The sequence below is a fragment of the Anopheles arabiensis genome, chromosome 2 (genome assembly GCF_016920715.1).
Source record: "Anopheles arabiensis isolate DONGOLA chromosome 2, AaraD3, whole genome shotgun sequence".
NCBI classification, from domain to species: Eukaryota; Metazoa; Arthropoda; class Insecta; order Diptera; family Culicidae; genus Anopheles; species Anopheles arabiensis.
The window spans coordinates 49,292,282-49,309,440 of record NC_053517.1 but is presented as its reverse complement, the minus strand read 5'-3'; the positions used below and the strand labels follow the sequence as shown (position 1 = coordinate 49,309,440).

The window sequence follows — 17,159 nt, the reverse complement described above, 5'->3', positions numbered from 1 at the left end:
CCATTTTTGCACAATCAAAACAAGCTGTGCCACAGTGTCCCAGGGTGTGAAATAATTTATCTCTCTGAAATCAATTAGTACAATCGAAAAACCATGTTTTCTGCGATATTTTCTTTGTTTCTATTTCTACCAGCACCGTGTAGGTGTGTTTTGCACATAGATAACCTCATTTTCGAGATCAATGAAAGATTTATCATCTCGTCCTGTTGGGATGGCGATGTACGATGATCATAGAACTTGAAATATCGTGTTGATCACTAACTCTCACGGTGTTCATCGTTCTTGTTATCGATCCTGCTGGCATGAACCGTAAATCATCACATGCGGGCGATTGCTGTTCTTATTGCCGATGATACAAAAAAAAACATGTGCATCAGATTCGTTTCCCATTTCTTTGTCATAATCCGCTTCCTTTTGCCATATCAATTTTGCAGATTATATTTAGAGGACCCTGCAGAACGTCCATCCATGAGGTGCTCCAATGATGCAGAAAGAATGCGATTATTTATTATACGCAAGCTCTACGATCGCCGATGAATTTGCATCTTTAAAGATAACCGACAAATCTCTAGATCACTGTGCCTTGTTTTTAACCGGTACTGAGTACACCTAATGTGGCGACGGTACCGTTCCACCTGGGGGTCTTGAAAACTTGCCATTCCCGACCACTTTCTGTCGCATCGACGCAGATGACGCGAGTTGTAAAACTCGCTTCCAATACGATAAGCTAAGTAATAGTTAATTACTTATGCCGATTATGATAAACCGATACAACGTCAAGCAATTAATACTAATTACTTAGCCACTATAGCAAGAAACCGATACAGACGGTTCGTCTGAGAAAGCGTCGCATACTGAATACGTATCTGATGCTTTGCTATTGGCTGCAGTCAAGGATAAAGCAAACTGGCTTAATCCCAAGGTGTTGAGGCGCAACGTTTGCTCCAATTTTTTTAGCACGCTGCCAGTCGCTTGCTTTCCTGTAGGAAAGCAAAGCTTTCAAAGACATTCGCCAAAGAGCATCAGGAAGAAAAGTTGAAAAACCTAATTTATTGAATTTTGATAAAGTCAATAGCAGCCAAATGGAGATCATTTTTCATGTGGTCCGTACTGGGCCGACGAGCTGTGGGGCATCTGGAACAAGCTGGTTTTGTAACCGGTAGAAAGTGTTACTTTGTATGGTTTGCGATTGCCTAGCGAAGTTGAAATACTTTGCATCGCTTCACGCTCACGCAAATCAGTGGCAGCGGAAGTGTTATGGCTCTGCTACTGAACCGATCACACTTCGTTGGAGGGCCGACCAATGGGGTTATCTGTGAGTAATTTATTTGCCATTTAAAAAAAACACACACACACTTACAAACACTTTTAATAAGACCCAGCATGAGAGGAAGACGTTTATTGGCATTAAACAATATATGTTGGAAATGGAGTAATAGGTAATATCATTATTATTATTAAACCTAGTTTTAGAGGCGGTCCCGTGGAAAACGAAGAAAGCTAGTTTCTTTTCTTATTTCTAGCTCATGAAGACGACGCAATTGATGAAAACATTAAATTAAATTACCAAAGATCATGTGAAGCTTCTAATCTGATGATTTATCAAATGTTACCTTTTTTTACATCGCAAGCATAGGTTGAGGCAAATGAATTCCACTTACCGTTCAATTCGAATTGCTCCGCCAAACACGGAGTATAAACGCAACCAGCACGATTGACAGCAGCGTTGAAGAAAAAATGTAAACAGTCCGCCCGTTGACTTTTCGCAAGACGAGAGAAAAAAAACGCGAAAAAATGGCGATGTACACAAACCGTGTCGTTCGCTGCTCGAAAACAAATCCATTTTTCACAGTGTTGTCGCGCAATTTCGGTAACAATTCTAGTGCCCGCAAATGGTACCAACATCCAACCGTGCGGTACATTTGTTTGGTGAGCGGTGGACTGCTCGCGTTCACCGCAGCGACCTACCGAAATCGACCGAAGGTTTACGCGCTCCAGCTGCGAAAGGTAAGTTGCGGGGAGAATGTGACGGAATGCGATGTCTGGTCAAGTTCAATGCTATCCCTAAACCGTTTCTTATCAGTGCGTGTGTCGTTTACCGTAATCGTTAGCTGGTGTCGTGTGTTACTTCTGTAGAAATTGTGCCATTGGTGTGGTGTTAAGTGCGGAAAAGAATGTGTGCCTCACTTACCCATCATGCCCTGACAACCTGCTCGCTGATTCATCGTGGGAAAGGTCGTGATGGCTGGTGAATATTTCTTTCATGATGCGTTTTTCGGCCACATTTCCTGATTCCGTTGAAGTGTATTTAATGCTTTATATGGTTCCGTTACCGAGTGGTAAATGTCGATTCCGTTCGATCTATTTTTGGTATTTTGTGTTATTTTATACGGCACGGTTCTGCTGGCTCAGCTGTGTGCGAAAGAAAAAGTGTTGGTGTGTGTGTTTGCGCGTATGGGATGCGGCTGTCAGTGAGCGGTGAGCAAGTGAGTGCTAGCTCGCGGGGAGCTCGCGATTGAGTTCTTAGCACAGTCGTCACTCAGTTGGAATAGTTCTAAAAATCATCTGTTTACAGTGTGTTAATGTAGGTCAGGGTCAATTATGTTCGGCATAGTCATGTAAAGTACGTCTAGTGCACTTACATGGGTCAATGAACTTCCGTCCGGTATGCTTAATAAATGTTGTATATTTGTTATTTTTATGAAACGTTGCACTCGGCGCAATATATCGATGGATGAATTCCTATATTCTCAAAATTCTTATATACTTAATAAATGTTAATATTGTTACATTACATACCTCATTTTCTATTTAAATTAGCGAATTTTAGTTCTTCGCGTTATTCAAACTGCGCCAATTCTCTTATCTTTTGCCTAAGTTGGGTAACTTGACGAAGTACGAATTGCAAAATTCAGTCTGCCAATAATCAAATCGACCTTTGTATCCTTCGGTTTGCATAAAATAAAAACACAACTCCACTAAACACATACCTTACGCTCTTCTCTCGGGGCTGTTTGTGGAAACAGTTAAGATAAGATACAAGTAATTCATAGCTAGCTAGCGTCGCTTATCTGTCAGTGAACCTGATTCTAAACAGTCCAAATATGAATTTTGAAGCGCCGGTGGTGTTTTGATTTATTTATTTTTTTAGTTACGAACCTTCAATCGCGGTTTGGAAGCTTTTCTGCGAGGGAAAGAAATGGGGCTCAATATATATAGACAAGGCAATGAAATAAATAATAAGAAATAATAAGAAATCAACTATCAATCGACTAAGCAACTATCATGAGCATAGTGGTAAACCAGAAAATAATATCAAGGCACATGCTTCTCCTGGTATGCGAAAGATCTCATTTAAGGCTGCACTTGAAGATTCGGAAAGATTGTTAGGTAAAGATATTTTACTGTTATGTACATATAATGATTCAAAGCGTTATGCCGTTAGTCCAGTGTAAGAGCAAACGTTTGAACTCGTTTGTTGACAGTTGTTGATTTTTATCTGTACACATGACTCATTTATCGATGTCTGGACAGTAGCCCAATGTCACCCATTAAAAAATGTTATCGGATTAAAAGTCCTGAAGAGAAGATTTTCATTTTTTTTATTTACGACATTTTCACCTCCTTTCCTCCATGGTTTCATCTTCGATTTTTGTCTCCGCAGTGGAAAACACCTGTCGTGTGGTTTCTTTTAGCCACCTCCCTCTCCTTATGACGATCCTTATAGTGTATTTTGTGCCAAGTTATCGAACAAGAACGACACATATATGTATATGGAGCTCCTTGAACAAGAAAATCATCTCCTGCTTAGAAGGACTTTATCCTTTCCTGTGATCAATACGTAAGACAGTTCCCATATCAGTCATTGGCCAACTCCCCGTGTGTTTCAGCGCGTATTTCTTTCCATTTTAAAACCTTCATCCCGGACCTGTACGTCCTAAAAGCTACAAGTGGTGTAGTTCGGTTACCATCAAGACAACCGGTTGTTTGTCTGCAGAACCTAGCTTGAGCTGCCGTTTCCGCAACACGACATGGCGAGAAACGGAAATCGAGAACGAGAGTGACAAATTTCTGACATGGTCGATTGCTTTACACTTCTACCCTCCGCTCGTTTCAAGCTGGAACCCCTTGTGTAAACGACTTAATCCACCTAATTAAACCGGTTGACAGCAGAGGATCAATCATGCACTGGTGTTCTCTCCCAATGTTTTCATTGTGTTTACCCCCTGCGTATTCCCATCGGTTGTCGTGATGGTTTCGGTCTCTGCCGCTTGTTACGCACCAATGGCATGAATAACTCTGTGGGTTTTTGGCTACCGATCCCTGCTTTCAACGATCGCTGATAGTAGCGATCAATGCAATCACAACAACAACTCCTGAAGAGGATTCACACATAATTGGTTGGTCTTGTAGGGGTACGCTTCAGATGTAGGGAGAAGAAACAAATAAGAAGCTGGGGCTACAGGAGCAGAAAATACGTAAGAGCAACAACGCGATACCATACTGTCGTTACCGCTAGGATGGAATGTTCTGGGATATTTGACTAATTGTCACAATTTTTCATCCGTCAAAAAAGAACGGAGCTTCTATGTTCTGTTGCTGCATAACCAAATAATTTGTAAGCATTTTGTTGTTGCGTACTGCAAACGAAATGATAATTGTAAGTGACAGATTATTTAGTTTTCATAATAGCTTGGTGAATTCTTCAGAATAAAGGTTCTAAAAATCTCAATAATGTGATATTAAATCTTATTGTTCATGGAGTATGTGTATGTGTCATGAGTATGTGTGACACAATATGCGGATAGTCCAAATAGTAATGATTAATAATTAAATATTCGTAACGTGTTGTCACTTCTAGCAGGATGTGCTTTGTTAATTGGGATTTTCCGATGGGTTCCATTTATGTGTCCAAGTGTAGTAATATAGTTTCATTGACTGGTAGAATATCAATAAGGTTTCCTGTTTGTCGTTGTATTTGGCGACACGGTGTCTTGATGCAATCTGGAACTTCCCACCTGTAGCGGCATGTGTCATGTAGGAGATTGGATGATTAAGTGCAGTAGTTTTTTTTTAATATTTTACCTAATATTAGCAAAAGTCACCTTGATTTAACAAAATTATATAATGTTATAAGTAATATATGTGTTTTTATTTAAAAGGCTAATATTTTGAACAATATTGGTTGGTGCAATACTTGAAGTTCTTGAAAGATACATTTTTGCAATTGAATATAAAAATAAATCGCCTCAAGCACTAAAAACGTATATCAACCAGTAAAGGCTGCAAAACCGCACAAAACATTCCCTTCCAACCAGTTTGTCCAGTTTTATCAATACGTAACTAAAACGTCCCCAAAACATCACCCTTCAGTCGTTTAGCTGTGCTGTGTATCATAAAATATGCTAACCTCCTCAGCGTGTCCAACTATCCGCTGAAGGTGCCGGTTTTGTTCCAACATTCCACGGAGAATGTTTCGCAGCATCTGATTTACAATCGGACTGCGTCAAATCCGCGGCCGGGCAGCGTAGGCAATTATGATTGAATGATAGAAAACTTTATTTTCCACGGCAGCCATTAATTACGGAGCAATGCTGGTCAGCTGGTTTTATGGGATGGACATTGGCGAACGGTTTGCATCCACCTCCTACAGCCGGTAACGTATTCAGAACAAGCAGTTTAGTCGTGACATGTGACTAGCTGTTGTTAGGTTTGGTAAGCTTACAAGCAACAGCCAGCCAACCTGTGCAAAGTGGCTTTTCAGATTGTCCATCAGTGCGTATTCTCCTTTACTCTGTATCATGTGCACCGTGCGGGTGTTCTTCATTTATAACATCACGAATAAAATTTGGTGTCAAGATTGATATTCATTCATTTGTCTAAGGTAATCGCAAGGATTCATGAACTAAGGACTCTAAGGAAGGTCTATGTCTGCCTCAGTCATTTTGATGCATATTTTCAATTATAATGAATGGCGTTGAAATCGTGAGCAAATACAGATGCATAATGGACAGCCTGGCTACGCCTTTTCAATTATTTAGCAAGGGTGGAGCTCATCTAATACGCTTCTATATTATCTTCCGGAGGAAATTAAAGCTATAATATAATTAATTGCTACCTAGAACAGATCCATGTCGTGATCGTGAGAACGTACGAATTGTAATTAAAAAAAAAAGAAAAGAAAAAATACAAAAAATATCTCGTTTGTAGAGAAGACTGGTTTGCTTTTATCTTCATAGATTTACAAATCATAATTTGATGATGCAGTTGCTAGAAGTTGGTATATTTCAATAAAGCTAAAGTGAAAATGTTGGTTTCCTGAAAAACCATTCCTTCTCTAAATTGTTGTGTTAGAGCTAACACTTTATTACTATTTAATTAAATTTGCTAACGCTACCTCGGAACCGGTTCAAAAAAGATAATGATCTTGGCGATTGACTTTAAGTAAGTAATTGACTATCAGGTGGAGAAATTTCCTATGTTTATTATTTACTCCTAATGATTCAATCAACACTTCCATTTTTTATTCGCCACCAGAAAATAACCATCATTTGCGAAACTTTCGTTGCGACTAGCGTATGCATTACCCCTTGCCGGGTGTAGCATTGGCCCTTTTAAATTATTACGCGCCGTGTGTGCTGCAAGCGTTTCCCTGCCACTTTACCAATCACTCGCTAGTTGCTGAAAAGTGCGAGCAATGCGACAGCAGTAAGTGAAGCGGGAAAGTAGGAGGAGCTCACTGGCGTCCGGGAAATTGCCAGGTTGGGAAAATAAACCGCCCCTGCAACGCAGCACACGATCGTTATCGCTCGACGGTCTTTGATCGTAGCGATCGTTGGTGGTGATGGTTGCACGACCCGAAGCAAAATTTCTTAACGCCGTTCACAACAAACCCACCGGGGACATGATTTACGCTGATTTAAAGGAAGCAAATAGAGAAATAGCAATGATCGGTTGGGTTGGAGGTGTTTCCATTTGACACCCTTCTCTCCTCCGGGGTTGTGAGCAGAGAAAGAGAGTCTTTCACAGGGCTGTCTTTTTTCTGTTTTCTTCAACTGAGGTTGTGTGATTAGTTAGGGTGTGATTGTTTCCGTTGAGTTTCGTAGTTGTGTCACACAAATCGGGCACTGTGTAGTACGTTACGGAGGTGTTTATTTCCTTATCTGAGATGACATTCAAAACTTTTCAATTATATGCTATGGAAATCGTTTTAGAAACACCTACGATATTAATCTTAATCGCAAAGTACCCCCATTTGTATAGTATTGAACAACATCGAAGGTAAAATAAAGGTTTACATCGCGAATCCCTTTATAGCTCTTTGGTTCAATGAACCAAAACCATAAACTCTCGCCATGGAGGGCTCTGCGGGAGCGGGAAACCCGGATGGTCAGCTTAATTGCACTATCTAGAACACCACCCACCAATCAATATCACCCCAAACCATCCTCATGGTCTCTCCACTACGGAGGAAAAACTATGCTGCTGTGCGTGCAATCCTTCTAAAACTGTTGACTTGCAACGTTTGGCGCAAACGCCAGCGCAATCGCGGCAGGTCCTAAAGGCGCCCTGGACGAGCCGACGACTAGTTTTCATCAACTGGGTAATTTATGGTAGCCGACAAACCACGCTGCCCGACTAAAGACTTGTCTCTCCTTGCTCTCCTCCTTGCGACGAGAGGAGATCGAAATCGCGCTGGGCAATTTATTGATCGCTCTCAATCACTTTCAATTGGGCCCGTTTGTGGGTGACCGCGTGTGTTCGGTGGTTCGCAAGTGCGCTTATTTCAGCTGCGAAGGGCTCATGAAGATATTAAAAGTACTTGACGATGATTTATGCTTGTCTGCGGTAAAAACCGCGAGCGAGGAATATTTTGGATTCCATTCGAATGTGGCAATAGCAGCATGGTTCCGAGGTGATGAGATATCTGGAGCGCATATTACTGTCCCACTATCAGCCATCATCATTATTATCATCTCGGATATTATGTAGTTGGCTGTGGGAGATCGGTTTAAGGTGTCGGATGTAAAGACTGGTTCATAAATAACGACTTTCCTGCTGATCATGCTGATAATATGTATTTGCGCTGATTGGTTTTCGAATGGGGAAGCTTCGCGTTCTTTGATTGAACAAAGTTTCCGTTACCTTTTTATCATGATTGACTATTGATAAACTGTTGCAGAATTGGATGTCAGTTACGTATATGGAAATAATAAAATTGTAATGCACAATTACACGATATTACTTAATAAACAGATATTCGATCGATCTCAATAGCATAAGGGTATCGGCCAATCCCTTTTCCCAATTTAATTGAATCATAATGTGTTTGTATTTAATTTTTAATTTAAATTTTTCAATTTATGCGCGTGCGTTGTCATTGGCATTGCCGCTGTCCCATAAATTTAACAATAAACGATTAATCCTGTTTTCCTCTCTATCGCCCACGCAACGAAATCGGATAATTTGCTCCCTAATAAAAGCACGAAGGAATGGAAAGAGGATCATTCCCTCTCGCAAGAAGTAAAACAATCCACCACGTTGCCAGTTTGGAAGCTGCACAGGTCAGATTATGGCAAAAGTAGACGCCTATGGTGCGAACACGAGTACTCGGCACGCAACACGAAGCGCACGTCCGCGAAAGGTCAGGAGAGGATTTTCCGTCCCGCAGGTCCACCTAGCTTCGTGGCCAGTGCAGTCGCGGAATAACCTTCCTTCCTGGCAGATGATAAATCATATCCATGCGTCCACTGATCGCAACTAACCGGTTGCGTATTATTAAATTGCCCCCTTGACAATTGCCGCTCTTTTGCATGAGAACTCTCTGGCTCTTCGTCGTTGACCGCTTTGTTCCGTGCCACCCGCGCCTAGAAACTGATGGTGTCTACGTGCAAAATTGCTCGTACTCCCGCAACATGCCTGCAGTAGTAGTGTTTGTTTTTTTGCATAATCGTGCCCGGTAGCCTAGTGGAAAAAATAATAATAATCTACGTATGGTTTCTAGTCAGAAGTTTTTTTTTCAAGTGGGTGCAAATCCGTGAAATCGGATACAACGGCCCTCGGGTGGACATGCTTTTTTAGGCGCTAGCTTAGAACTGAAACTCAATTGGAGTGAGAATAGGATTTGGAATTGTTGAATAGTAATAGTCGAAAACATATAAGTTAGTTCACCATTTTTGAGAACGGTTCCCACCCTCAAACGGAAAGTCCAGCTTCAAGACAAGTTTGCAGCGGATTTTAAATCCATTTTTAATTCAGGGTCATGGTCAAGGTAAACGCACACCGATACCGACACAGTTCTGCTATGTTCCTGCCATGTATGGTATGCTGGCACCAACACCGATTCGATCAGCAAATTTCGCGAAATGGAATCATGTTACCCGTCTCGCCGAGCCTACACACGATCGCTTTCTTTCGCCTTCGTTTAGCATTCACTCCCAGTGGGAATGAAGAAGTGTGCTTTAAATAAAATGTTTTTGCAAAACGAAATAAAAGCCATCTCCAACAACAAAAGCACGTGAGGGGTTTTCTGGCGGGTGGATTTGCCGGTTTCGAGAGCAGAGGTATTCTGAAACTGGGCCCATAAAATGGTATCACCAGATTGGCCAATAAAAGTGCAAGTTTTACACCCTTCGGGTGAGCGAATAGCAGTTGGTAGTTTTTTTTTTTTTGTCACAACGATCGATGCTGTTTATTGCCATGCATCGTGGTGCAGATCAGTATCAAACAGCCAAACTGGAACGAGTTGAGAGCGAAAGGTGAGCTATACAAGAATGGTGTGACGTGCACCGCCGACGCGTACTAAAAGCATTCGTGAGTAGCAAACCTCGAGGTGATAAAACCACTCGGCCTTAATGTGGCCACAAAACGGCACTCGATGCTGGGATTGCATTAAGTTTGTTCTTAATTTATAAATCGTGATAGAACGAAGATCCTTACGCGTATTCTTGTAGAAGTTGTTCTGGGCGCGTTGTTGCCGCGAAAAAATTCGCAAATGTAATTTTGATCGACACTGATTTGTCGATGGCCCTCGACAGATTTATAATGCACATCAACTTGACCTTATCTGAACAACCGTTTGGGTCGGTTTTTTAGGTTTTAACTCTCATCTAACCCGGGTATGAATAAAGTTGGTCACGACTTCCGTCAATCTGTTGCTGGAAATCGGATGTCAATGACACGGAGCCAGAACGCACGTACCGCACGAGCCTGTAACTGCTGCTACTATTGGTATCCCTAACCCGTAAAGGGATTATTATTGACTGATCAATCTATTGACCCGAACCACGGCTTCCCCACCAGCGTGCGAGAATGCACACAACCTTGAACCTGGGACAAGTCTTCCGACATCTGACGTCTAACAAGAGAAAGAGAGCGAGATCTAGATCAACGTGCACGGTGCACAGGTTTACGACGAACCTGTGCGATGCTGGGTGGACAAAAAGGAAATGAGAATGTAGGTACATTTCAGTGATTCATGGACAACAGACACGCATCGCAATGATTGGGACATTCCGAAGATGCACCACATGCAAGTCAGTGCTCCAGGGGGTGGAAGTTTTATGGGACTGTGCTATGCGCGGTTGGAATTATCAACTAGATCTAGATTTTTTGTAAGTAGAGTGGGCTTTATCGAAGTTCTTTCTAAAAATGAATTAATGCACATTGATGCTGGTTAAGTTCCGATGGGCAAGGAAAGAATTTCTATAGATCCTATGGGTAAGAAAAGAAATTCTGTAGATACAACAGCTTACACATGAATTTCCTATCGAAGTGAAAATAACCAACGAGTGTACATATTTTTAACACTTGGCATGTTTTTAACACTTGTTTAATGTAATATAAGTTTTTTTTGCATTTAATTGATGCATTCATAAACTTGATGAAGAACAAGATGAATGAATGTACCTCTCCAATTAGTGTAAATAAATTTAGTGTGATGTTTTAAACTATAATCTATGTATATTTCGCAGATTATTCAAAATTTATGACAACATAAAATTTACTGGACTATCATTGCGGACGACTCATAATTGCGTATCATCGTGTCATAAACTTCACCAGTGCGCATTCCGGATCGCTTCCATGCGCTATCTAAACCGTCAAGTTCAATTTGATTTTTCTATAAAATAAAACACGCACCAAATGGCTCAATCGTAGCGGCATCGGACAAAAAAAAATTTCATGGTTTATCATTACTGCCACCATCCTCTTGGGAGCCAATGTTTCTGCGCGTAGGCCGAAATGGATGAACCATGCGGTTGGGCAGCGAAGGAGGAAGGACTGTGTTAGCTGCCTGATCGTTATTTTATTCAAACGAAGATCACATCTGAAATGGACGGACTTTCTCGACGCGTGTACGTATCCATCTTCCCGTCGGCGTCGGCGGAGTCCCTTTTTACAGCCATGCTTCCACGCACGCTGCTCCAGCCGAATCTTTGGCGGCGTGTCGTTACTTGTAAGTGGTTTTTGATGGAAGCAAATTTCCTTGCTTGGCAAAACATCGCCATCAGCGTCTATCAAAGTGCGCACGTTCGTGATGGTGTCAGGGGTGGATCGCAGCATTTGGTATGTTTCTTTTTTGTGGCTTTTTTGTATTTCGCCTGATTCTGAAACTGCATGTGCATTGGTATTGATGTAGCTTGAACAATATTTGGAACTATAAAATATGCCCCTTGTTTGACAATAAACCAAGCTTAAAATGGGAAATTGATTGAAACACAATTGCTCACTTGCTTCTTTGCGTCAGACGTTGCAGCTACTGCTGTTTTGAGTATTAAGATCCCCAAGAACTCCGCCGCGTGGAATAGCTGTCGGCAAGAGTCTACACAGTATGGATTTGCGATTGATGCTGTATGTTTCGTTGTGTTCGAGCTTGTTCGATCTTATTGTACAACGTGTTCATACGACCGTGATCGTTAAATAAAGCTACAGTTTGATCTTTACGACGTGACACATTGTTTCATTACCAACGCATATGTTGAGTATTTTATGGTAGCAAATATATTTCGATGGAATCCATTGATTGAGCATATAAATATTGCAAATTATTGGCAGAAAACCTGCAGTCAATGTCCCTCCTCCGTATATGTTTGATCGCTCGATCACATCCACATCCTCGAATCGAATCGAATCGATTTTGTTTTTCTCAAGTAATCAAAATTAAAGGGTCGTCGCTGGAAAGATCTAATCCGTGTCCTTCGTTATCCGCCGTGTTTTAATCATATTTACAATCATTATCGTAGGTGCTGAAACGAATTTACGCCAACAACACCGCAGGATGTCATAACATTTTAATGAAGTAAATCGAAACAAGGCGAACTGGTTTGGTGGCATTGTTTTACCCATGTCGGTACGAAGTCGAAGCCCTTACAGACCAACCTAAGGTTCTGATATTTATTTTGTTTGTTCTTAACAAAATCGACTGGAAATTGGGTGCCTAAACGTTATTACTCTTTAAAAGGAACCAATATCGGACTCGTGGCCTTTAAATTTATGGCTATCAGGGATTTGAAGGTAAATCGTTTTTCGTTTTTTTTCTACGACTCGTTCGCATTATATAGTGCCATCCCTCCAAAAGCTTAAGATCCATCGTTCGGTACGAGAAGAAGAATCTGAACCAGATTAGAACCGATCGAAGGTAACCAAATATTTATTTATATGCTCGGCAGGTTGTCTCTCCTTAGCGCCTCCATTATATTGATCGTGATCGAAGCGTTTTGGTGGAAGGATGGCTTCTATTTGACTTTAAATTGGACTAGATTGGGATGGGTGTTTTTTGTTTAAAGAATATTGAAAAACTGCACCGAAAACCGTTTAATTTTTAGGTTAAAGTCATTATTTTAAAGTATTAGAATAAGAGATATCAATACTTTTTACTTCAATATGACCTTATTAAGTGATTTAATACTGATTTAATACTGGTATCCGTCACAGTACTTAATTCCGTTAACGTTTAATAAATGCAACGAAAGCAAATGTGGTATCAAGCGGATGGTAACTAATATGCCACTAGCCACTGACATTTACATACATGTAAGTTACACAAGATCTTTCTCACCCTGCAAGCCCAGCATGTGCTCCCAAAACGATCCACTTATCTTAATCCATTTCACCCGACAACAACCTCAAACTTACATTTATGTGATCTTCTATCGACCGACTTTAAGGTTCCAGATCAAAACATTAGGCTTTCCCTCTTGTCCATGACTCTACAAAGAATTCCATACCGCTTCTCTATATTCCAGGAAGCCTTGAAACCGAGAAAATCGGTTTTGATGCTGTCGAAAAAGTGTGCTGGTAGGCGGCACGAAAGCCCGTAGCTATCTCTGGCACACCAGATTGTTCCATGCTCAAAGCAGATACGGAAATCAATAAAAACTAGGCACACCAATGAGTGTAATATGTTTAACCTTTTTCTTTGCTTTGCACATGCATGATCGCCTCACTTTTCCTGGCTGCCTTCGGAAAACCTGCCATGTTGTGTCGGTATGATCACCTTTGAATTAGCGCCGCCTCACGGAAATGAAAGGTATCGATTAGAAAAAAAACGGCATTCGCATGGGGTGAAGGTTAATGGTGTAGGTGTTATTGTTTATTTGCATCACATGTTGTGATGTTGGTCGTGAGCAACTGCAGGGCGTATTAATACAACCCAGTTGAAATGTATGCCCTCGCATGTTACTTCAAATTTAGATCATTTCCAATCGATAACCAAAGTGCACAATCGGTGATTTGAGTCAAAAGGGGTCATTTATTTAAAGTGTAAAAATAAAGCTTCGACACAGCATTTCGTTAATAAACGCTGGACGGAGCTTTCTCATGCTTTCAGTAGCGATAATCCCATACAAAAGATTAAATTGCACAATTCAGTTTCAATGTGCAATCCCACCCACAGCTGCACGACTGCACGTATAGTGGATCAGGCATCCTATATTGAACTTGAACGTGCAGCTTCTTCGCTCACATTGTATACCGAAAACGCATATGAAAAGGTTGGCACGGAATATGCGATGGTAATTAATCAGTTGCTCACGCTATGACCATCCTTTTGGTTGTTTGTTGCGATTTTGCATTCCTCGAAGGCCCACGCGCGCGATTCGCCATCGATTGAAGGATTATTTATTGAATTAAATAAAAAGGCTTCCTGCTATCCCGAGCGCAAGAAGCCAGATGTACAAAAAAACAGCTTCCTGCAAGGCAGATCGTGGCATCAAACGATTCCGAAACGAGCACACCTCCCAAACGATATTCCTTTTCTCGCGGTCTTGATCATTGGCGCTTTGTGTTTATGGATTATTAGTGGCAATAAATTTTCCTTCTAACCAAAACTCTGCTCAGCCTTGTCGTATTAACCGTTAAAAAGGTTCCCTTTCCAGGGCAAGACAGCAAGAAGAACAGTTGCTACAGCCATTGCAGGAATATGGCATGACCCTATGGACTTCCTTCGACGTGGAGCTTTGGGTGAAAATACAACAAATCACCCGCAAAACTTAATGTATGTCTTCCCAAAATCTCCAATCGTTTTTTGGATAGATCAACAGTTGCCCCAGTTGGTTTGCCACAACTAATACAGTCGCTCGTAGCATCCCGTTTGCAGTATAATTTGTTATGATCTTTCAAACCCGAGCATCGATTGGGGCTGATCGAGTCTTCCGAACCGGTGACCGGACGAATCAATTGAGTTGTATTAGGTGTAAAATAGGTGGAACGAACGCGACTGCTAGCACGATTTATTTTCTTTCAATCTGTGCGTATGTTTGTGTCTCCCCTCGGTTGGGTTCGCACCAGATCACGGGTTCTCAAGATCAGACAATGTGGGGCACAACCGACCACCCGAAAAAAAGATCAAGCGATTAGACCGCTCTGTTGGGGGATGATCGGTGATCGATTAGGGGAAATGATAACTCAATTAATTAGAGTTAATTAAAGGGCTTGTGGGTGCCGCTGGTTTGAGTGTAAAGTTTTCGAACGGCATCATGGCCCTAGACAAATGATCATATGATGTTGTTCAAAATTGTTTCCCCTACATTGTTGTGGAAATTATGTTGATGGTTGAATAGGATATCAGACTTCCGGAAGTAGAAACTAGAAGATTCTCAGAACGTCTTCGATAGTAAAGGAGATGTCTAACAATGGGAAGAGAATTTCACTCCTCCAAAAAGTTTTTGAATGGAACAGATCTTCTTGTGGCCATGTAGGCCATGAGGCCATGTGGCCATGGTTTATGATTAAGGTGTTAATCGGCGTGTTGTGTTGTTGTATCTGATGCAACTATGTTGCTTTGTACCTTGCCTTGCTGCCAAAAGGATTTAATTTATTATCGATTGATGAAACGATGGTCATCGATTTACAGATAATGCGAAATTAATAAAATAAGATTGAAAGCGTTTGAATTGATTTCCAACGAATAGTTGGCTATCCGCTTAAAAGTCCAGTAGCTTACCAGTCTATTAAGTTATATTCATCGGTTATTTTATGTTTGGGACTTGATTCGATGTTAATTGTCTGGCCTTAAATATAAAGATTAAAATTAGTTTAAAATTAAATTTCAAATAAACCATTCAACAATATGCTCATTGAAATACGAATAAACTGGTTCACGCCAACGCAAACTTCTCGTGGTCGGTCCCTATGACAGTGCCATGATATCGCGTTTTATCCTGGCTAGAGTGTTGCAATTACTCCCTTGGGCGGTATTATATGAGATTATTTAAGGTAAGTGATAGCCAGCACAACAGCACACACACGCCACAAATGGAAAGGATCGCTTTATCGCCCAGCAGCTGGAAGCTTACAGTAGAGCCGTCTTCTCCACTACGACTGCAAGCGGTTGACGTTAGATTTGCATGCAAAACTGCACAAGGCCGTTGATTTAATCATGCAGCAAGTGCACCAGCAAACCTCGATGCTATTGGAACAAAATGGAAACGATCGCCCTTTAAGCGCCTAATGGATAGAAAAGGACGCAAATTTATTAGTGCCCATGCGTTCCTCGACCAACAAAACTTGATCACAGGGCTGCGGGCAGTAGTGCAGCTAAAGTCACTTTCGAGCATTTCAAGCAGATGTGAAGCAATAAATTTTAGCTCCAACCGCGGCTTCAAATGAAACCGAAAAAGAGGGCGTCGTTGAAGCATGGGAAAGGTGCTTTGGTGGTTTTTTTTATCAGCCGATTGATTCAAAGTGATCGCTGAACTACTTTAAGCTTATATTCAATTATAGGTGTTTTTTACTCATAGGAAACATGCAAGCTCTCTGAATACGATCAAAAGGCTGGCGGTACGATCGCCAGTTTTTCTTTTGAATATTTTGCCGTTAATGTTTCCGCGCAAAACAGGGCCGAACGAGTGTAGAGGTGATATCTTAAGCTGTGGATTAATAAAACAAGATCAAACAACGTGGAACGACTAGCACCACCGAAAGTTTCCCTTAAGCTCTCGCGATAGTTGAAGTCCACCATAGACCACCAAAATAGCTCCAAGACACAGATATCCCACCACAATGTTAAGCTTCTCACTGGCATGTGGCCGATACTACCGGCACGAGCATTTCGCTCGATCGATCGCAGTAGGTTTGACATCTTTTACTTTTGGGAAAACCAAACTCAGCACTGGTCAATGGTTTGAGTTTAACCGGATCGAACCGATCGCGCTACGCCCTCCACACCCGTAACCACCAGCTGACACCGCGGATCTCTTAGCATCGTGCGAAGCAGAGAGTGTGTGTGTCTAAGATGATCAATAATTTACGCTAATTTATGCTGTCATAATTGTTACGATCCGCATAAATACGATGATCAGGCACGATCATACGATGGTGCACGATTGGGGCTGCCGGAAAGAAGAGGGCACACTCGGAAGCCCTGTACGGTTCTTGTTTCGCCCTTTCGGTAGACCTATGATCACGGGGAGGCTCTTTTATTAAGTTGGTGTCGTTTGAGGTGTGGTGAAAATGGAATGTGTCTTACGTCGTTTAGTAGATGGCACCTTGCAGTGAGATCTGGCTAATTTGTGTAAAAATGTCGGTTTAAATTATGAAAACTGTTATTTATCTTTCCAGCTATTTTTCGGGTTTGCTATGTATGGCAATACAATAGATAGCACTCGATTGAATCAAATATGTTAAACAGGTGCACGGTATGGTATTTCATTATTTTA

General features: G+C 41.4%; 1 protein-coding gene across 4 annotated transcripts in view; it reads left to right on the top strand.

Moving 5' to 3' along the window:
- The first annotated feature begins 1,765 nt into the window (after positions 1–1,765).
- LOC120897608 (calcium uptake protein 3, mitochondrial) overlaps positions 1,766–17,159 on the top strand; it is a 44,793-nt gene continuing 29,399 nt past the window's right edge. For 2 of the 4 annotated variants that reach the window (XM_040302608.1, XM_040302607.1), the window contains exon 1: positions 1,766–2,007. In XM_040302608.1, coding sequence (XP_040158542.1) covers positions 1,795–2,007 — 213 coding nt within the window. In that variant the 5' untranslated portion in view covers positions 1,766–1,794. The remainder of the gene's footprint in view (positions 2,008–17,159) is intronic. The other 2 variants (XM_040302610.1, XM_040302609.1) reach the window with 1 other exon arrangement.